Source organism: Amblyraja radiata, chromosome 8 (assembly GCF_010909765.2).
Source record: "Amblyraja radiata isolate CabotCenter1 chromosome 8, sAmbRad1.1.pri, whole genome shotgun sequence".
NCBI classification, from domain to species: domain Eukaryota; kingdom Metazoa; phylum Chordata; class Chondrichthyes; order Rajiformes; family Rajidae; genus Amblyraja; species Amblyraja radiata.
Window position 1 is genome coordinate 70,399,713 of NC_045963.1, and position 23,276 is coordinate 70,422,988.

Here is a 23,276-nt window from a genome sequence, read left to right on the forward strand (position 1 = left end):
TCATTTCATGACCTCAACTCGTTCCTTCTGGTTTGTGGTTTGTAGAATTGATGTATCTTTTCATTTCCAGTTCTTAATTTTCTTAATTCTTTATAAAATTGGAGGATCAGAAAAGCACCACATTTAGATCCCGTTTTGCTGTTATAAAGCATTTTAAATTTGAATTAATAGCTCAATGATATTTATTTATTCCACTGATATCCACACCACCGACCCACGGTTTCGTTTTGTCTGTTGAAATTTATGTCAGCGGTTAGTGGCGCTGAGAATTGGTCATAGATCGAGGAAGGTCAGGCCAGTCAATCAGAATGTTACTGCTTTCTTCCCTTTCTACCCCTAAAATATATGTTTTGGTGTTTCCATCAGCAGTCTGATTTGATTGAGATATTTTAGTCTACGTACTGCTGATGAATTGCCTGAATGTTGATAACTTGTGGGTGTCAAGTGCAGTCTGCAAGCACTCAATGTGAATAGCATATTTGGCTTTTTGCAATCCAAAGCTGAATCTGATTTATGATGTGCTTTCCATTTCATTGTAAGCTCACCAATTAACTGCATTTGAAACTTGGTTTTGATGAGTGCAATCAGTAAACACCAAGGCCTTTCCTGATTGTCACACTGATTAGAAGAGTTCTCACCAGTGGAAATATTAATAAGCATCTAAAAATATGGCCTAATGGTGTTGGAAAAAATAATGAACTTTCCCCTCTGCAATTTTATCTTCAATTTTATAAGCAAACATTTTTTTATTGAAATAAAATTCTGCTTTTTGGTATGTCATCATATTTTCTTACAATGTATCGTGATCTGATCCAGTTAAATCAACATGTTAATTTTGCAGTTTGATAGCTTGATTCCTCTCTCGACATCTGCAAAGATTGTGGCAAATTGTTCAAGAAACATGCAGTGATTCTCACAAGCCATGACCTAATCAGTTTTCATTAAAACCCATGAACTCTCACTCAAATATGTCTGAATCTTAAGCATTTAAAGTGTGATCAAAATTGTGACTATAGTTCCTCCAAATAGGATATGTAGTTAGAAATATAGTTCATTGTCATCTTTTAATATAGTACTTCCAATTTTTATAATAGCATTAAACTCAAACAAACATGTTCATAGTCCCTATCTCTAATGATTATTGTAGTTGCTATTTGATCAGTTCCTATTGTATTAGCTTGCCAGAAATTATCTTTTTATACTTTAGAACTACTATCAGATATATCGATGTATATTTATTCTCTTTGTATCATGCAGTGCAGTCTTTGTACAATCCCTTTCAGGATGTCAGGAGCAGTAATGCTTCATTGCAAAATCGCAATGTAATTCTTTGCTAAATTTGGATGGCTTGCTTCTTTAATAATATGAATCAATCTGTCACCTATACATTAAAACTTTGTGGCAAATATGAATCGGATTACCTTAGTTTATTGTTTTATATAACAGGGAGGAATGATATTCCTTGTTCGTATGTAGCTCAGAGTAAACCTTAGATACAATAATGATAAATACAACAGTAAGCACATTCGGAAGACACAAAGCACTGGAGTAACTCAACAGGGCAAGAAGCATCCCTGGTGTACGTGGATAAGTGACATTTCGGGTCGGGACTCTTCTTCAGGCTTTGGATAATCCCAATGATGTGCAAAACAGCAGAATTATGCAATGTAAAATCTGTACACTGGACAACCTGCTTGTGATCATGTATAATCTTTCCGCTGACTGGTTAGCACACAACAAAAAGCTTTTTACTGTGCATCGGTACATGTGACACTAAAGTAAACTAAACAAAGCAAGTAATATAACAGAAGAGCAGACTGCGGTAGAGTTAGGAGTATGTGGCAGTACCTCCGGGAAGAGGGAATTAATGGTTCTGAATGTGCAGTTGGTTGGGTAATAAATGCGATCGCTGATTACTTTGCTCATATTCATTGGTTTCACTGAAACAACGCAGTGACGGTAGTCATGGCTTAGAAACATCCAAATATTCTCCAAAACATAATGCACATGGAGAGACACTGCATGGAACAACCCTTTCAGAGCAATGAGTCCATGCCAACCATCTAATCCTCCATTAAACCCAATTTTTTATTCTTACTTAAAAAACTCTTCTCTCTCTTCCCAAATTACTGGCTTTACAAAGTAATTGTTTGATTTTAAAATTCAAATTTTGTAGACAAAGGCATTTTAACTTATTCGGAAGAATCGGGCAAATAGGCAAAATGAATCCTATCCAGTTTCCGATTGTGCAGCAACGCAGTCCACGCGCCGTTGAAATTGTTAATCGTGCGCAATCAGTGGCTGTCAATGACACATTCCTCATCCACTCCAGTCTGCTCCCTTTTTTCTCTCTGCTTTCATCTGTCTCATCAATTCCTAAAAGCTATAATGTAAGTATTCTGGTTGCTGGCTGCCAACTTCACACATGCTGATTTGAGCTTTCAAAATCTAGTTAATTTGCATTTCATTTTGAAGGGATAAATGAAATGGGGTTGACGTTAGTCTGCCAATACAACCATTGATGGAATGTTATCCTTGAACATAGATTTTATGTGAAATTCAACCATACAGAAGCATTCTGAAACATCCACCACTGAACAATGCAATTTCAATTGATATTCATATCCCTGGTTAATATACTCACCCCAACTTCTGTTTGGGAGAGAGGGAAATGGTTTTTAGATATTTCAGCGAACACTTTCAGCCATTGTTATTGAACATGACTTTTACCAGTACATGTACCAGGAATGTCCGAAGTGTAATAAAAACAGAAGCAGCACCTGTGGAAAGAGAAACCGAGTTAGTGTTTCAGGTTGATGAGCCTTTTATCAGACAAAAGGTCATCAAACTAAAACATTATCTCTTTTTCTCCCAACACAGATTCTGTCTGATGTAAAAATCTCTAGCATTTTCTTTTTTCATTTTAAATATTCAGCATCTGGATTACAGTGTGTTGCTGTATGCCCAATTTGTCTTGGCTTGCTGACCATTGTCCCGTGGCTTGATTATTTCTGTAGGTGGGAATTGGGCGAAGGGAGCAGGATGTACATTTTATAGGGAAAATAATCTCTGACAGGACATGGGGCATAGATGCCAGAAAACTAGTGACCTGGTTCAGGACAAAGATAACTGATCAAATTCCTTTTTAGCTTGATGTTAGTTCTCATGATGCTTGTACATTTTATGATAAATGATTGTGAGAGTTTTTAAGATAATGGTTCGTCTCAGAGAAACTTCATTTAATCTCTGAAGTTCTGTTTGATTCTTCTGATATGGGCTGCCTTAGCGGTTGATGAATGGCATTTGGTCTGATGATGGAGGGTGGAACCAAAACATGCTCAAGTTTGCATGCCGTGAATTTCAGTATTTGGAGACCAGGAGGAGAGACAGCAAAACTGCCAAGACCGAAGGCACTACTCTCCAAAATGAGGATGTGTTGGAGAAAATCAATGGCTTCTATTACTCGAAACTGAAGGCTCGGTTGGAAATTTGAAATTGTAATTCTAATGTGTCAAGGATGGTTGGTGGAAGCTGCAAAGGTTTGTCTGAATTCAGGAATATATTACGGTTGGAGGGGATAACGGTCTTGAGGATAAAGGAAAGTGGACATATGTAATGTTGAGGGCCATGGGAGTATATGTCATATGATATGCTGTGATTGTGAATATAGGTGAATATCATTTTTACAGAGAAAAATGTATGGGAAACAGAAATTGAAGGCGAGAAGATGGGGGCTGTGTCTGGATGAAGCTTGGGACAGTTGTAAAGTGATGTAGATTCTTAAGTACATGAACAGGTATATAGCTAGATGAAGTGCCCATGGAAAGATGATAGGACTGACAGAGAAGTCAAGGTGTGGTCAGGGTGAACCACACTTTAGTCCGTTGGTGCAAACTATCATCAGATGGAACCTTGCAAAAACGTACAATCTATATGGTCCATGCAACCATTTATATGGGAAAGAAAATTCTTATTGAATTCTTGTTATCATTCATTAATGACATGAACCACAGAAAAGTTATTTGATGAGGGGTGGCTTGATTTCTTATGCAGTACAAGGTGTGAGCAGAAGGTGGAGTGAGCAAAACCAGAAGGTGACGAAAGTAGTTTCAACCTCAGTGAATATATTTAGGATAAGGAACCAAAGTGTAGCTGTGTGGTAGAAATGGAAGCAGATGGCCCAAAGGGAAATAGCAATAACTGTCTAATCAAATATGCTGACAATTCTAACGGCATGGTAGTTGTACAAGAATTGATTTGAAGCTTGTAGTTTTATGTATGACTTAAGCAGTATTTGTTGAACAGAAGATTTTTTTTCCCTGGAGCTACAGCCATCTGCAGAATAGTGTGAAGATTTTCTTTCAGTCTATAGAACCAACACTTGTTCCTGATTAGAAATCATATTTGTTAAACAAAGAAGACAGTATTTTTGACTCTGGATTGTTCAGTATTGTGGAATGATAATAGAACAATTTACGTGAAATTCTTTTAGTGTTCAGTTATTTGAGGTCTATGCATTGTTTGTGGAATTCCTTGCACAGCAATACACTTGGCACTAAGCAGATGTAAAAGTAGATAACTGGATCTTTCTTTTAACATACTCACCATTTTAAGAGGTGTCTCTGAATTTCAATAGAAAGGGAGGGAATATTATGTTTAATTTGAGAAATTGTGGTAATTTCACATCAACTCATGCTGGTTAACAGTTCATAATCTGGTATACCTTTTACCAGTGAAAAGATTGTGTTTCCACGAAAGTATGATGAATTGGGCCACCTGGACAGATGCGTATTAGCGTAGAGTTAAACTGAATTGGGATTTGAGGTCTATAATCTGAGGTAGGCTTCCATCCACTAAAACAAAGGCGCATTCCATTTGGAAAAACTAATATCCTATAAGATTTCACTCAACCTTTCCACAATTTAAACATTGTATTCGAGAAAGAAAGAGTGATATATGACATCATTGTATTTGTATTACAAGAAAAAAAAATCTTAACACTCCAGTTGCTGCCTTTAATGATGATTTAATCTATACTTTTCATAACTGTAACCTCCCCTACTGTCAACTTTTATGGTTTTGTAGAAAACAGATACCTCCATAGTAGAAAAAATTGTTTTTCTGCTGATATAAACTCCAGGTTTGATATTCGTAATACATAAGAGAGAAAGCAATGTAGAATAAGAAAGCATTACACTATATTTGTGTCTCGGAATGTACCTGACTACTGATTCTCCATTGTCGCAAGGCATAGGAAAAGATCTAATGAATAACTTGAGATTTCAAATAACTTGCATTAATGGTCCACAATCTCCTCTTGTAATAGCAGTTTGTAAATGCCAAGACTGTTTAATGACTGTTGAATATTATGCATGTTGAGTTCTGCAGTTTCTCCTTTTCTTGTGGGCAAGGTCAGGTGAAATTGTATGATGTGTTGAATATGTCTCACATCAAGTATAACACAAAAAATAATCAAAAGCAAATTCATCCCTTTTGTCTGAATTTGTGTGCATCAAGGTGAGAGATGATTGATGTGTAAGTTGAACACTTGCCATTTTGGAAACCTAGTACCAGCATCAAGTACTTTCCAGTCATTATAACAGCAAGTTGCGGAACAGGAAGTATTTCAACATTGTGAATCAACCCTAACCTAGGGAATATGCACTTGTGAATCGCTACAAATCTTTCCAACCAACGCAGAAGAGCTAATGGTTTTAGATTCATTTTGTGAATAACTAGCTTCCTCACCCAATGTCATATGGGATTGTATTTTTAAAAATTAGAGTAAAAATACTCCAATACTCATTTTGGCGGGTTTTCACGTGAAGCAAAATTTAGACAGGGTTGCAATAGCACTAAGGGATAGATGGGATTATAGGTGCCACTGCATACCAGAAAATCATGAGCAGCACTGACTAATAGTCAAAATGTCTCCTGTGACCATGGGCATTGTGATAGATGACATTAATTAAATTAGAAGCATCTTCCAGTTTCTGCAATCTGACCATTGAAAGATACAGAAGGGAACGAGCCTACTTCCACTGAGTCTACACCGATCAATGATCACCCATTCCCATTAGGTCTAGCTGAGATGTTTTTATAAAACTGCTAGCTGTTGATAATTGAACCGCAAGCATTTCCTGCTGCTCCAAGTCAAAGTTGAATGCTCTTCTTAGTTTAAAGGTTTAAAAAAACTCCAGATAGTTGTTATTATAAATAAGAACATAAAATACTAGAAATACTTAGTAGGGTCTCTGGAGCTGTAAGGCAGCCACACTCGCTGTGCCATAGGACTGAGGATTTTAATATCCTATAGGAAAGGTATACAAGTCACTCAAATTTCCTTTCAGATATGGAAAGTTGTACACAATACAGAATTGCTGACAAGCCAACTGTGGACTCTACAGCAAAGTGGTTGACTCGAAACTAACCACTCAAATGGCCTAGTGCATCACTAAGTTAGCATTAAATACTGGCTGCACCAGCACATACTGTGAATGAGATGTAAACTGTTTTTTTTTAATCAGCAGAAGAGCTAATTGAAAGAACTAAAAATTACATTGTAGTTTCCTGAACTTTTGCTTGGTCCTTGGATATGTGATGTTCTGCAAAAGGTGGTTTACTTGAAACGCATGTAAAGGTCTTCATTTTTTAAATATCCTGTTACTGCTTGTGTTTTATGTGAAGTGCTCGAATTATGGATAGGTTATGAGAATAGTTATTACCGACTAATGTAGTTCTATCAATTGCAGGTTTGAGACCACAAGACTCATGGCGAGGTCCACAACCACTCTTTCAGCAGCTTATTCCTCAGCGGTAAGACCTGTAATGCACTTTTATATCTGTTTTATTCATCCTATGAGGAGCAGCAATGTATTAATGCAATCTATTACTTTGTTGTCTCAATTCAGCAGCAACAAAAGCAGCTTAATTGATCACTAACCACTTGTAAATGGAATTTTATTCTGCATCTGCATGACACTTCTTTAACATGAGTGGACTTGCTTCGTTAATCACTCTAGTGGAGTTTGCCTGTTCTCCTTTTTATTGCATAGATTTCCCCTAATGCCCTGGTTCCACCTGCCTTCCCAATTTGTCCTGGTTAGTATGTTGACTGTGGATTATTGTTAACATAGGGAATAGGGGAGTTAATGGGCATGTGCGAGCATAGGTTTCTATAAATTAAGTGCGGGTTCAGGACTTCTCAAACAGGCAGCAACAATTAGATTGGCTGCCATGTGAGAGGCTCCATTTTTTGCTTTTTTTTCTGGGTATAAAATTAGCTTATTTTGGATTTTTTTAAAAATAGTTTTACCAAAAAAAACAACAAAACTAAATAAATAAATAAATAGTGGGGCACAGGATTTAACATACATGCTAAATGCAACATGTCTGAAAGCAGTTTGTAGTCTTTTGTGTTGTACAAACAGTGTCATTGGGACATTTAAAAATATATTTTCTGGACTTTTAGCAAAATTACTATTTCTTCTTCTGTCTATTGGCCAAAACTTTATTTTATGTTTGTGTAATTATAACATTTAGAATTGGAACCTTAAATTAGGATTAGATTTTTGTGAAGAGCAAACAAATTTCTTTTAAGGATCATGGAGCTTAATGAGGCATAACTAATGTGTTCCAGTGTTATCATTTTGTGCTGGATCCACTGTATTAGTACAGACAAACCATTGATTCTTGCTACAAACCACTTCAAGTACTAATCAGCTTCTTTGGTACAACTTTTCAGGCCTGACAAGCCTATTGTGAAGCAGTGTCACTGTAGGTCAGTAGTTATTAGTGGCAACCGAAAACAGTTTCTTTAACTACTTAAGATTGAACTGAATTAAATGCAGAAGAAACCTGAAGGCGGATTACCGAATTTGTAAAGTTCAATAGTACTGTGCAGTAGAATGAATGTGACATGTTTTTGTAATAAAGGATTTTGTTAGGGATTTTGTGTGAATGTGAAATTCTTGTACCGACAATTGTTTTAATTTCATCGGTTTATCTGAAAATATTTCCAAGAGTAATTTCAGTATCTGAATGATGTTCCTATAGTCAAGGGCACATAAATGAATTTTAAAGTTACTGATTTTAACTATATTTTGATGCAGAATACTGGTCTTCAGGTGAAGGTTGCTTGAATTTCTTTCTTGTGCTGTGATTTGAATATTAACAAAATATAACCATTGAGTAATTTATAAACTAAACCATGTAATTTATATTGGGTGTGTTTTGGAACTTAAGTAACAGCTCACACAATAATACTTTGGGCATACATTTTGTACTTGGCCAGCTTGAATTTATCGAACCAAGAAGATTGCTGTACTACTTGCATCCTGCTTTTTAAGTGGGTATACTGGTGCACTATCGTGGAGCAAATTGTACTTTCTCCATTTCTTTTATTTACTGCAAAAATAGCTTTTAAATTGTGTTTGCAGTTCTCTCAAAGGAAGTACTTGTCTATTAATGATTGTACGTCAAGTGAGAACCAGGGAGGTTCCTTAATAGGAACTCAGTAAAGTGGTGGGGGAGGGTAGTCTGCACAGCACCTACCTCGAATCTGGGGATTGCATATTCTAAAAGTGGGAATCTTTGTCGAGGAGAATACGTTTCCTTAAGTAACATTAAATTGTACGTGGTGATTATGGTTGTTCATTCATTTATGCATAACTTAATGGCTGAATAATGTGAAAATAATAAGGTATGAATACAGTTTTAATTTGTGAACTTCAATTGCTTGTTCTTAAAAACAACAGTATAAGGATTTTGAACTTCCAGTGCAAGTTTTGCAACGTAAATTTAATGCTTAATTTCATGTTGTGGCTATTTAGCCAGATTAATGTCATTTGGCTGCTTAGGATTCTTCCTGTAATTTTTCTACCTGTGCCTATGTGTTCATTTTAAGGATAATATGACAGTTCAATATTTCTTCCAGTGGGTAACAAGCACAGAAGCCGTGCTATAATTGATGCAGGTTCTTGTTCCCATATCAACTGTACATCGAAAGTCGGCCAGTCTGTGCCAATTAATGCTTGTGTTGCTAGGTCACCGTGGTCAATTGAAACTGCATCAATAGGACTTGAAAAGGTTTCTTCCCGATCGGACCTTCTGACATATTGAGTAGCATAATGGATGGGAAACTACAGCCATTGCCCTACCCTAGATTCAAAATACTTAGCTGGAAGAATTCATTTACAACCTGCAATTAACTCAAAAGAATAGGCTTCATTAAAGTGTCTAGCTATTTATAAAATAAAGCCCCCTTCTGCGGGTGGATTTGTTTACTACTCCTGTGGATTGTCTTCCTTTTTTGATTTGGCCAAATCTGCTTTTTACATTGGAATAGCAGAAAAGAGCTGGAATCTATGTTGTTGACATGTTAATCTGGGTTTTTTATGGAAAGTTACTGGACAAAATCAAGTTTAATCACAACCAAAACTTATTAAGAGGACTATGACAAATAAATCTTAAAACTAGAATTTTTGTCCACCAATTTTAGTCTGCAATGGATTGGCCTGATTGCATGGTTAGAGTTTTAAAATATTTTGTGATTTTTATAAGCTTTTAAACAGGGTTGCATGTGCATTTGGAAAACCAATCATGATACACAGTTGATATACAAATAACCATACAACATGGTTGATTTTGTGCCAAAAACCACCCTTGCTTAAGGTGAGCTTTTAAAAGCATGGTTTAAGTAGGATCTCCTAGTTCAGCAAATAAAGATTTTTAATATCAAAATCTGACGTGATTGCTGCATCTCTGTGGAATCTCCTGAATTGCTGCTGAAGTTTTGTTGCATGGTATTTCACAAGGTGTATTTAAATCATTTAAAAAAAAAACTATTACTGCAGCAAATGAGAATGGGAGAAGGGATAAAGTATATATAAATGGCATCGTAAATTTGAAAAGCTGATCCACTCAAAAGCTAATGTAATGTGTAGGGAAAAGTTTGAAACTTGCATGTGTAATTTTAGTTTTCCCCTGTGTTAAGGATGTGTTTATTTGAAGAATTCAACAGAATGCTAACTTTTAAACAGCAAACAAGTTTGGCAATTTTAGTATGTACTGCTTGTAGATCTTCAAGCAGCTAAAATGTTGAGGCACATAAAACCGCAGCTCCATTGATTGGGGAGCCAATAGGTTGTTTTTTTAAATACCCAATCATATGATATTTAAGCATTACGTTGTGAATGGGGCAGTGAATTAATAAACTGTTCCCCAGTCTACTCTATTATACGTCTGTAGCTAATGTTCTATATTGCCCGTGCATCACTCTCTTGAATTTTTTTAGGTTGCAGTAATGCCCATAGTTTTTTTTAAATATTTTTTTTCTTGGTGAGATATTGTACTTAAATGTAGTCCAATAACTAACAGCAAACTTAACTTTTCTACTTCATAGAAACCAGGGGGTTGAGCAGCAGTTGGCATGGAATCGGATCATTCAGTCTCAAGGTGGTTTGTTCCAGCAGAATACCCTCAGACTTGGATCAGGAGTGCCAGGTTATTTTCAGCAGAGGCAAGATGATCGTAGAGGGCGCCAGGTAACGATGTGGATAATATTGTCGACAAGTTGCTTTCATTTGTTGAACTATATTGCATAATTGAAGCTGCAGTAAAAAAAAGACTGGAACAGTTTATTCCCCTCCATTATCAGGCTTCTGAAGGATCCTTCCATAAACTATAGTACTGTTTGATTCACCTTTACGCTATTCAGGACATACGAGTTTGTCAAAACAATTATAAAGGAATGATATAGGTCATCTGAAAATATGCAACATTGGAAAAATTAGGATCTGTCCAAACTTTTATCTCTTCCTGCAATCTCTGGCTGATGATGGCAACCATTTTACTGGTTGTTAGGCTTTGTAAATCTTAATCTGATTGACTGAAAATTTACAATAATGGACTGAACTTAGTTATTTTACTTGTATTTGTTCACTTTGCTCCTCAGCAAAGGTGGTTTCTTTCTTCAATAACACGCATTTGTAAGAGGTTCCTCTTTTTAGAACGGCCACTTGTTACATTGACAACTGTGAAAACTCAACTTTATCTTTGTGGCTATTGACTCAGAAATTTGATGGTGGGATTTATTGTTATATAGTCATTGTTCAGCTCATAGCACATGCATTTGAGTCAGAACCTTATTGGTTCAAGTCCCAAATGTAAAGGATCCTGTGCCATTGTAATCGATGAAAAGACAGTATTCTTAGTATCCTGGCAAACATGTATCCCCCAATCATACCACAACTCTAGATTTGGTCTAAGGTTTGCAGTCAGCAGCAGAGCAATGAAAGTTCCCACCGATCTTGAAAAAGCCTCTTGCAGGGATCTAGTGAGTTGTGACCAGAGCTTGGCCATGTGTGAAGATTTCTGTCCCACATAACTGAGGGGATTCTCTGTTGCTCAACAGCTGCGGTGTCATCAAAATGATAGCATTGCCAATCTCACTGAGGAATTTAAAGTGAACAATAGTTTTTTAATTGTTTAATTGTCAACCTGGAAACAGCCTCATTGATCCAAACTTATCCATGCTTACCTGAGCTGGTCCAATCTCCCTGCCTTTGTCCAATATCCCTCCATATTCTGTCCAAATATCATAAGACATTATAATTGTACCTGACTCTGCAACTTCCAACTGGTAGCTCCTTCCACATACTCTCCACTGTCTGTTTGAAAAAGTTGTCATTCATGTCTGCTTTAAATCTTTTCCCTCTCAATGTAAAGCTATACTCTTTAGTTTTAGACTCCCCTGCCGTGGGGGAAAGACTGTGCCCCTTCACTGTGCCCCTCATGATTTGATTCTCTTCTTAGAACTCCTTAACTCAAGCCGTCCAGTCCCATATCATCCTCCTCATGCTAATAAAAATTGGAACATTTGTAATTTTTGAGTTGAAGTTAAAAATTAAGTTTAATCAAAATGTATAAACCTTTCTTTTCAAATATTTCTGTATAGAAATTACAGCAAACAACAATTTTTAGATCTGATAATTTGATTAGCAATAATTAGCGCTTAATATGCAATTGAAACTCTGACATTATTATTCCTAAGAGGAAGTATTTTCAGATATTGTTGAGTGATCTTGGTGTATTTGACGAGTATACCATTCAGTCCATCTTGCTTGCTCTATGATTCGTTAGGATTGTGGCTGATCTTTACCTTAATGCCACTTTCCTGCACTCTATATTTATCCCATGATTTTTCAATATCCAAACATCTGCTGGGTTTTTTCTTGAATACTATCACTTTATGTACACCTAAAATTACATCAATTCTGGTTACTTCCCCTTTTCACATTAAAGAAGGCTGCAAATAGTGCAGCTGGTTATGGCATTTTCACTTTTTTTTGCGCATTAAAATACACACGGGCAAGAATCCCACCACCTCCGTCAGTTTAGTTTTGGGTGTATATTCACATTCATTGCACCACTAAAATCCATCATATCAGTGTCTGATCCCTGTTCCATTATAGTTTGTCAGAGCATACTGTGAGCTAATTAGCTGTGACATGCTAAAAGGTTACACTTCAGCAGCACTCTTTGGCTATAAAGTGCTACGGGATGCCTGAGGTGAAAGGCACAGTATAAGTACAAGCCTCGATGCAATTATTACACATTCTGCATCCATCTTCCTTGGATCTTCTATGATCTTTATTAGTTGTTAATTAACCTGAATGAAATGCTCTTCCAACTATTGTCTAATCATGCAGAAATGAACCAGGATGGTGACTTGTAATTTGCAAAACCTAATTCAGATTGTGCCTTTCACACGTGCACTTGAGTAATCTCTCAGCAGGTATACAAACAAAACAAGGTGGTGGTGAGGCAAGACCAGATCCCAGTCATTAAGCAGCTTCACTTGCCAGCCAACGTGTGAAAGTTGCAGAGTGACAATTATAATCAAAATGCAGAAAGAAACAAGGAACTGCAAATGCTGGTTTACCAAAAAAAGGCACAGTGCTGAGTAACTGGGTCAGACAGCATCTCTGGAGAACGTGGATAGGTGACGTTTCGAGCTGACGCCCTTCTTCAGACTCATTGGGGGGGGGGGGGCTGCCTTATCACCCCATTTTAATGTTACTGCCTTATTGAGGAATTTGCTGATAATCCCGTCAATCAAACTCTAGCTCCTCCCCGATGATGGGCACCCCAAGATACCAACTGGCCAAACGCATATTTGTCAAGCCATTTTGTAAAACAAAGAATAATGGACTCATGATTACCTCTTTAAGGGAGCACTGTAACCTATAATTTTAAAATTTCAGAATCTGCTTTAATTTAAAATGTTGAGGATAGACACAGAAAGCTGGAGTAACTCGGAGGGTCAGGGAACATCTGGAGAAAAGGAATAGATGACAGTTCTTCAAGCACAACCTATTCCTTTTCTCCAGAGATACTGCGTGACCCGCTGAGTTACTCCAGCTTTTTGTGTCTATCTTTGGTTTAAACCAGCATCTGCAATTCCTTCCTACACATTAATTTAAAATATATTAGTTAAACATATTCAGGTTATTCCTTTGGAAAGAATGGACACGTTTTTTTTCTTGACAGTAGTGTTCAATCCTGCATATATGGATTTGCATTGATCATTATTCTGGCCGTACTCTAGTTACTGGCATAGGTTATATTGTTGTGTAAAATATTGGGTACGTTTTATTTTTCAGGGATTTTCTGGGAGACCTTACCCATTGCCACCAGATTCTGGAAGATTCAACTGGAATTAAAAGCTCCATCAGCTCTGCAATAGAAGCTGAGCCTTACAGGGCCCATTTAATTAATCGGCGAGCGCAAAGCTGAAATTTAACCGATGTACCTGTAAAGAGTCCTGACTTGATTTTTAATGTGAAACTATAATACTTGTTTCTATGTATTTTTGTGCTTCAGTTTTCACTTGCTACAATATGGATTCTGCCGTTTACTCTTTTTTTTTTGGAAACACTCGGAGAGTGTGATAAATAGATTGCAGAACAGATACAGGCAAGCCTTATTGTTGACATTGTAATAGTTTTTAGTATCTACCAAAATTGGAAAACTAAATTTGTGTACATCAGGAGTGGTCATTAATAAAATGTTTTGCCAATTTTGGTTTACTTTTGTCTTTGTTTCATTTATTCCTTTTCAATTTTCATGAAGCCAATTAATTTGCAGAGAATCATATGGAATGTGAAAATATTTACATATTTTTATTGGTTACAATAGAAGTTTTCAGGTGGCTTTTTTTCAAATGCAAATTTTTTTTTTTTTCCCAAACTTTGAACACTAGTGTTGATTCCTGAAAACTTTCATCACACCAGGAATAGTTGCAGGAATGTATTGAAGACCTTCCTAGTTACAAATATTTGTCACTGAGATTATTGTAAATCTGCCAATACACTGCTTCAGTTTCGAGCACAGAAATACCATCAAATGGTTTTTTGTTTTTGTTTATTAATGTTTGAATTTTATTTATTTGCTTATCTTTGGTTTTTAAGTACCATTGCCCATCCTCGGGATGGTTTGCAGCAGCTGAGCATCGTACCTCGGCATGAAGAAATGTTAAAATGATAGAGTGGATTTTAAATTTCACCACCAGTGATGGTTAGGGATTATCTACCCAAAACACATTCCAATGGATTTTCCTTACTTCCACAGTGGACAATCAATCTTCTGATGGTGAAGAAGTGTGAAATCTTAAATGATTGACTGTCTATTGTAAATTAAAAGGGAATTGATTGCCCTACGTTCTAGGTCGATAATCCACAACAATCACCTATATTCACTGCAGAAGGACCATCAAATATTGTAATTATAGTGGAGTTGGTATTGAGATAATGAATGTGGTTTGTACATTCTAAAGGGAATGAGGAGATTTGTGCGTTGTAAGGGAAACCAGTAATAATGGCTCTCGTGCTGCACAGAAATGGGCCCATCAGCCCACTATGACCATGCTGACATTTTTGCCCATATACACTAATCCTATTTGCTTGTATTAAGTATGCATCCTTTTATGCCTTGCCTATTATACTGCCTGTTTAAATACCTCTCAAACCTGGCCATTGTATCTGACAGCAAGTTCTAGATATCAACCATTCTGCATGGGGGATATAAAAAAACCTTAAAACACACTTTTGAAAACTTATGCCCTCTTGTTTTTAATATCCTCTCCATGAGAAAAATAGATGACTATTTTCCCAACCTACGATTCTCTTAATTGTATGTCACCCCTTGGTCTCTGTCACTCCAGGGCAAAGCTTGGCTTCTCCGTTCTGTTCCCATATCTAATGTCCTCCACTCCAAGCAACATCCTGGTGGACTACTTCTGGCCTGCCTTTAGTGCCATCATATCGTCGATGGAAGCTATTGATCCTGCTATTCATGCTATTTTAATTAGATATTTGATTAATATGGACGCGTGGCTGGTCTTTAACCACCATGATGGGTGTTGAACTTGTCTTAAAAATTTTTTTAGTAGTTTGGAACAGATCGCATTGGCCATAACTTTTGGTTCTGATTGGAACAGCTAGCACTCAATCATTGAATTTAGGATAAGGCTAGCATCCCCTATGAAATGCACTAACCCAGGAATTAATGGCAGATTCAGAAAGTTGAACCTGTTACTTCACACCACCAGTGATTGACACAAGTCTTGCTGGAGTTCAAAGTTTGCTGGGTTCTTGACATTTGCATCCTATGCTCGGTCAGACCTGATGGGGCATCCAAATTTCCATTGGTTTCACTGGAAGTTGTCGGGCAAATGAATCAGAAGGAAAGGAAAGGATACCTTAATTTATTTTTCATTATTTTGTTTATAACTCTTAAATAAATGAATTGCAAAACAAATCTTCAATAATTTTATATCAATAGTTATTAAATGTCTTTGCATGTCAGGCATTTTAAAGTCAATTACTACCTCCTGTCTATTGCCATAAAGAAATGTCGAGTTGAATTTATTGTCACGTGTACCGAGGTACAGTGAAAAGTATTTCTTGCGTGCTAGCCGGTCAGCGGATAGATAATACATGATTGCAATTGAGCCATCCACAGTGTACAGGTACATGATAAAGGGAATAATGTGGATATTGGTTAGTACAAAGTCTGATCAAAGATAGGCTGAGGAACTCCAATGATGTAGATAGTAGATAGTAGCTCAGGACTGCTCTCTAGTTGGAAATTTTGGGGGAAAGGCAATGGTGCTCTTGATGCTGTTGGGACCCATGATGCAAGGGATCAGGAAGACAAGTCCATACATCCAAGTGAATGTGAAAGAATAACCTAATCCTTGTGTGTGATGCTGTACAAAACTGATGGATTGAAGAAAAGCAAATCAAGAAGATGCTGCAAATTTCAAATATTGCGAGATATATTTAGGTGCAATAGACCAGGCAATGTCTGGAGAGAAGCCAAGTTACTATTTTGGGGTGATGACCTTTTATTAGAACAGGGAAAAGTTAAGATCTAGGAAGAAATAATGGCAGCTTGTATATACAGTTTACAGTGGTCATTTTCTTGTCCTTTGAAAATATTAATTTAAATATTTGTACATTTTCCTGTCATTAAATACAATAGATTGATTTTGGGGTCAGTCCAATAAAATTGAATAAATTGGTAAAGTGCCTAAGACTACAATGAAGGGCAAAGTCTCACATTTGGTCCTTTTGCATTTGTGGCTGATTCATGATAAAGCCTTATTGCAGTGCTTTTTCAGCCTCTTATACTAAGTCACAAATAGGAGGCCAATTTCTGTTTTAACACTATTTACACGTTTGCATATGACACCACTTAAGTGGGCCAACAAAGACAAGACTTGAGTACAGAAAGGAAATACAGAGAGTTTAGTAATATGACGTCAAGACAATAACCTCTCCCTCAATGACAGCAAGACAAATAAGCTAATTATTGACTTCAGGAAGCAAGGTGGAGTACATGTCCCAAGCAGCATCAATGGTGCTGAAGTGGAAGTGATCAAGAGCTTCAAATTCCCCAGTGTAAATCTCAACACCAATTTGTTCTGAACCAACTGCATTGAAGCAGTGGCCAAGAAAGGACACCAGGACCTCTACTTCCTCAAGAGACAAAGGTCGTTCAGCATATCTAAAATATATCTTGCTAACTTTTACAGATGCACTGCAGAATGCATACTATCCCACCTTGGCTTGGTACCAAAGCTGGATTAACTCAGTGAGACAGGCTGGATTGGTGCCAGCTCTGCCCAAGACAGCAATAAATTGCAGACTTGTGCATCTGCAGTATAACTCCGTCCATTAAACAAACCAGCCTCGCCACCATCAACACTGCACACTGCCTTGAGAAAAAGTGGTAAAGAAGGCCTACACGGGTCGAGGCATTGAGTATTTGAGTCATGAAGGCGACACAGCTCTGTACGACTTTGGTTAGGCTGCATTGGAGCACTGTGTGCAGTTCTGGTCACCCAAATACAGGAAGAATGTGAGGCTTTGCAGAGGAAGTTTACCAGAATAATGCATGAATTAGAGGGCATTAGCTACAGGGAGAGGTTGGGCAGACTTGGATTATTTTCTCTGGATAGCAGAAGGTCGAGGGGAGACCTGATAGAAGTAGATCAAATTGGGATGGAGGGATATGGATTGCATGCAGACAGATGAGAGTTGGTCTGTGCATTACATTCAGCACAGACATTGTGGGCAGAAGGGCTTGTTCCTGTGCTGTGCGGTTCTAGGTTCTAAAGACCTTTCTCCTCCCCCTCCCAACAAGCAGAAGATGCAAAAGCTTGAAAGTGCGTACTACCAAATTCTGGAACAGCTTGTTCCCCATTGTTTTCATACCAGTGAAGGGTCCTTCAATATGATAGTGTGTGGTCCCAATCTTCCAACTTGCTTCATTGTCCACCTTGGACCTTTCATATTCTAGCATCTGCAGTCTCTTCATAATTCGCACGTTAGACCCACAAAAAAAATGCTGTCATATTTAATGTCCATAAACTTTGAGGTGATTTAAATAAGAGGGGAACCATGGTAATTTGCAAAGGCCTCCCTCTCCTGTTGATTTGTGGAGATTACCAGTTTTTCTTACCATAAAATAGGTGCCAATTTTAAAAATAATGAGTAAGGATCCTCCCCAAGTACTAAAATCGCAGATAATTCAAAGAAAATTAACATTTGTGGGCAAATAACAAGATACAAATTCAGGTCTGTTAGATTTCGACCATGATTAGTATCACATTCTGGCGAGGAACACATTTCTTGATTTTCAAATTTAATACATTTGGAAGATTAAACTCTCACTTTGAATTTGATATGCATACAAATAGATTACAGAATTGCACAAAATCATCAGAAGAATTATCTTATGTCAAATGACAGAAGATTTTTAGGTATTCGCACCTTCTAGCTAAATGGTAAATTTCTGAAGAATTTAGAGATGTTAGATTATTTTTTAATAGACTATCTAATGGTGTATGCCGTCATTTTTGATGTGTGCTTAGATATTACCGCTTTAATATACAAAATTATAGTGTGTGGAAACATACTGGGGAAACCAGGGTGCCTGGGATTTTGAACAAGAAAGAAACTTAAATCTGGGCATTAGAAGGGCTTCTAAATTAACTGCAGATGAAATGAACAAGAGGTGTAAATTAAGATGTTAATGTATAATCAAACACAGATCCCCCGACAGTCCTTTCAGGTTAGGCAAAGGTTCACTTGCACCTCCTCCAACCTCATCTACTGTATCCGTTGTTTAAGATATGGACTCTTATACATCGGTGAGACCAAACGCAGACTGGGCGATCGTTTCGCGGAACACCTTCGCTCAGCCCGCATGAACCTACCTGATCTCCCGGTTGCTCGACACTTTAATTCTCCTTCCTATTCTTCCACAGACCTTTCTGTCCTGGATCTCCTCCATTGTCAGAGTGAGGATAAACGCAAATTGGAGGAACAGCATCTCATATTTCGTTTGGGCAGTTATATGAAATTGATTTCTCTCACTTCAGGTAGCCCTGGCATTCCCTCTCTCTCTCTCTCTCTCTCTCTCTCTCTCTAGCCCTCCCCCACCCAAGTCGCACCAGCTTCTCATTGACAAAAAGCTAACAATGACTGTTCCCTTTATCATCATCACTTTTTTGCATACAGTCGGCCCGAAACGTCGCCTATTTCCTTCGCTCCATAGATGCTGCTGCACCCGCTGAGTTTCTCCAGCAATTTTGTGTACCTTCTTTCATTCATTGTTCTTTATCACTACACATCACTGTCTATATCTCTTGTTTCCCTTATCCCTAACCAGTCTGAAGAAGGGTCTCGACCCGAAACATCACCCATTCCTTCTCTCCAGAGATGCTGCCTGTCCCGCTGAGTTACTCCAGCATTTTGTGTCTATCTTCAAATGAAGGAAACCTGGATTTATATGGCACACACTGTTTAAAAGCTTGTGGGCTAGAAATAATGCTCTGTGCTGAGTTTAGTTCATTTCAGGCACACCAATTCAACAACATATTAGCATCTGTTACATTTCAGTGTGTGATTTATGTAGCATGAGACCTAATTCGCAAAGAATAACTGCAGTCTGTCACAACCAGATAAGGACTTCATTGTTGTTATACAAATCTGACCCTTACCAAATGCTGTGATGCTGTTTGTGGCCAAATAATGGTGAGCATAATCAGCTGTGCTCTTCTTTGGCAACGATGTTGGCCTAATATTATACTTATTCCCAATGTAGATTTGTCCATTTTCTGTTAAAAACAAAAGAACGATCATTCCTAATGATTGCGGTGCTTCTGGCTGCGGCACAAACTTTAAATCTTCGACCGCCGGCCTGCGGCCTACACCAGCCTGAAGCCGCGGTCTCTGGTGGGGGAGGGCCGATTCTGGACTTACCTTGACTTTTACCTTGTCCTTTTACCATCTGGACGCCCGCAGCGATGGCTGCGGAAGGTTGAGGTCGCGACCACGGGAGAAAATGGAGGAGGACTGGCCAATTTCTGTGCCTTCCACCACAGTGATGAATGCTGTGGTGGATGTTTGTGTTAAATTTTTGTTGTGTTTGTGTGTTCTTTATCATTGTACCACTGCTGACAAATTCATTTCACTTGCACTTTATGTGCAGTGTAACGAATAAAACCGTATTGTATTGTATTGTATTGTATTGTAAATCCACTAGGTTGCGAATGAAACAATGAGTCATTTGTGGCAGATTTAGTAATTCAGTAGATGAGATAGGCAGGAGAGAGTATACCAATTATTAATAATTCAGGACACAAAGTGTTGGAGTAACTCAGCAGGTCAGGTGGCATCTCCGAAGAACATGGATAGGTGACATTTTGGGTCATGACCTTCCTCCAGAAATGTCACGTATCCATGTTCTCCAAAGATGCTGCCTAACTCGCTGAGTTACTCGGGTACTCTTGAGTCCTTTTTTGTAAATCTGCAGTTAATAATTAAATTGGATTCATTGTCCAAGGACGAAGCTCTCTGAACTCAAAATATGTCTCATAACAATGTGCACACCTCGTTGTGGGGGGAAATAGGAATTAGCTGCCTCACTATTTGGTTTGAGGTTTTTGAGGAGAGGACCACGAAGGATGGTGAAGGGCCTGTCCCACTGCGGTGACCTAATCTGCGAGTTTAGACGAGTTTGCCCTCGACGCAAACTCGCAGCATGGGCGACACGTGGTCCTAGGAGGTCCTATGAAGTCACTGGAACTCTCCTTCATGCTCGATGGAAGTTCCAGAATACTCGCGGCCTCAGCTAGGTAGCGGAAAATATTTCAGCATGTTGAAAAATTTTCCGCGAGTAAAATTTGGTCGGCATGGTTCTTTTTAACTCGTAGTTCAGTGGAGTGGGGTCGCTAGTTAGTTACAGGCAGTCGAGGGCAGCCGTAGGCAATCTCCTTCGCTGACCCGGCATTTTGATTGGCTCATTGGAGTTTTCAGGACCCAGGAAAACAGGTAAAATGCCCACTAAACTTTATTATACTTCTTAAAAGTGTCTACACTCCTTCTCCCCCCCCCCTTCTCCCCCCCCCCCCCTCTCTCCCCCTCTCTCGCCATCCCGCACCCTCCCCTTCCGCGCTCTCTAAAGGACTTATCATACACTGTACAGCCGTCTTTCCTTCCTCTTCATCGCGGGTGTGAATTTCAGATAGCGTTTCCCCGCTTTCCCTGGCCTTCGCTGTGTGTGTGTGGTCGATCAATCGATCGATCCAGCTCGCGGTTTCACCGTGGACGGTCGATCCAGCTCGAGTTTTTCCCGGCGAGTGCCCTCGCGTTTGAAGGTCAAACACACTCTTCTAAACTCGCGGATTAGGTCGCCGCAGTGGGACAGCCCCTTCAGGACAGGGTTTTGGTTGCTGTCCATTTGGACTGCAGTAAGCTATTTGACAAGGTGCTCTGAAAGGTTAAAGCACATGGGATTCCAAGTGAGCTGCCTGATTAGATGCAAAATTAGCTCAGTTATAACAAGTCATCTCTGACCATTGGAGCACCTGATTGTGAATTGACCTGATTGTGTTTCAATGCACTATGTTTTGCGCATAACATTATGACCATATGTCTTATATCTGCACTCATATGACCATATGTCTACTTATGGAAGTTTGGATCTAAATGGCAGATTTCATAATACTTGAGATGAGCAATATTCCATTGCTTTCCAAATCACTGTCCTGGGATTTAGTGTGGTTGGGAGTTGCAGGGCAATACAAATCTCCTCAATGAGTGCCTTTAAACATAATGGGACTCCCTGACCTTTGGTGCTGCTAACGCCAAGACTCTGTGGGGAACGACCACAGTCTATGGTACTTCCGCTACTGGACATTGGGGAGCAAGGTCTGATGGAGACACCCCTCAAACAAGGGAAGGGATATCGCCCCAGGGGGCTACATGAGTGGTAGGGGCTTTGTTTAAGGATGACGTGAACATTACCGAATATAACACTAATTAATGTATAAACTCTGAGAATGTCATAAGGGTTTTTGCACTGTTCTTGTTTAGTATATATTTTTATTCTGAATCAAGTTTATTTTGGGGCGAAAAATTTGGTTTTCCATGAATGAGAGACACTTGATGTAAAATGCTCTTGCTTTCTTTCATGTTGTTTTGAACCTTCGCTTCTTAACTCCCTTTGATAGTTTTTTATAAATTGGGTCATAATTACAATAGCCAATAGACAACAGGTGCAGGAGAAGGCCAATCGGCCCCTTGAGCCAGCACCACCATTCACTGTGATCATGGCTGATCATCCACAATCAATACTCCGTTCCTGCCTTCTCCCCACATACCTTGACTCTGCTAAGTTTAAGAGCTCTATCTAACTCTCTCTTGAAAGCATCTGGAAAATTGGCCTCCGCTGCCTTCTGAGGCAGAGAATTCCACAGATTCACAACTCTTTGGGTGAAAAGGTTTTTCCTTGGCTCCGTACTAAATGGCCTACCACTTATTCTTAAACTGTGGCCTCTGGTTCTGGACTCCCCCAACATTGGGAACATGTTTCCTGCCTCTGGCATGTCCAATCCCTTAATAATCTTATATGCTTCAATATGATCCCTCTCATCCTTATAAATTCCAGTGTATACAAGCCCATTCACTCCATTCTTTCAACATATGACAGTCCCGCCATCCCGGGAATTAATCTCTTGAATCTACGCTGCGCTCCCTCACTAACAAGAATGTTTTTCCTCAAATTTGGAGACCAAAACTGCACACAATACTCCAGGTGTGGTCTCACTTGGGCCCTGTACAACTGTAGAAAGACCTCTTTGCTCCTTTTCTCAACTCCTCTTGTTATGAAGGCCTACATGCCATTAGCTTTCTTCACTGCCTGCTGTACCTGCAAGCTTACTTACAGATCCTGGTAAGTTCTTGAATGGCTTTGGGTCATTTGTGGATTTTTAAAATACCTTTTTTCTCAAGTTCCTCTCCACTATATTACACAGCCTCATATTTGGCCTTATTTTTTCTTTCCTCCCTGTGGTATCATTTTGGTAATTTGCCACCATGCATTATTTTTTTCTTTTAACATGACCACATGGAGTAATTTGATGTTACTCCAGCTTTTTTGTATCACATGAGATAATTCTTTGATTGCACTGGCTATTGACAGTTTTTTACAAAATTAATACATTAAGCATTGTTGGGGTAAATCAAACCAGCCTTAAGCCTTTCAAGATTTTGTTAAAATCTTTGCTAGGATTCATTTAGATATTGCTTAAACCTTCAGCAGAATGTTTTTTTTATTGAGACAATCGAATTATTATTTTGATGGCTTCAGCCATCAAAATTCATAACATGTACGACCTTCCTTGAGTTAGATAGTATTTGTCT

The 23,276-nt window shown here is 38.4% G+C and overlaps 1 protein-coding gene across 2 annotated transcripts in view; it reads left to right on the top strand.

Moving 5' to 3' along the window:
• xrn2 (5'-3' exoribonuclease 2) overlaps window positions 1-14,090 on the top strand; it is a 76,958-nt gene extending 62,868 nt beyond the window's left edge. The window contains exons 28-30 of one of the 2 annotated variants that reach the window (XM_033026201.1): window positions 6,753-6,816; window positions 10,403-10,544; window positions 13,665-14,080. In XM_033026201.1, coding sequence (XP_032882092.1) covers window positions 6,753-6,816; window positions 10,403-10,544; window positions 13,665-13,724 — 266 coding nt within the window. In that variant the 3' untranslated portion in view covers window positions 13,725-14,080. Of the gene's footprint in view, window positions 1-6,737; window positions 6,817-10,402; window positions 10,545-13,664 lie in introns of both variants that reach the window. The other variant, XM_033026200.1, reaches the window with a different exon arrangement.
• The last annotated feature ends 9,186 nt before the right edge of the window (window positions 14,091-23,276 follow it).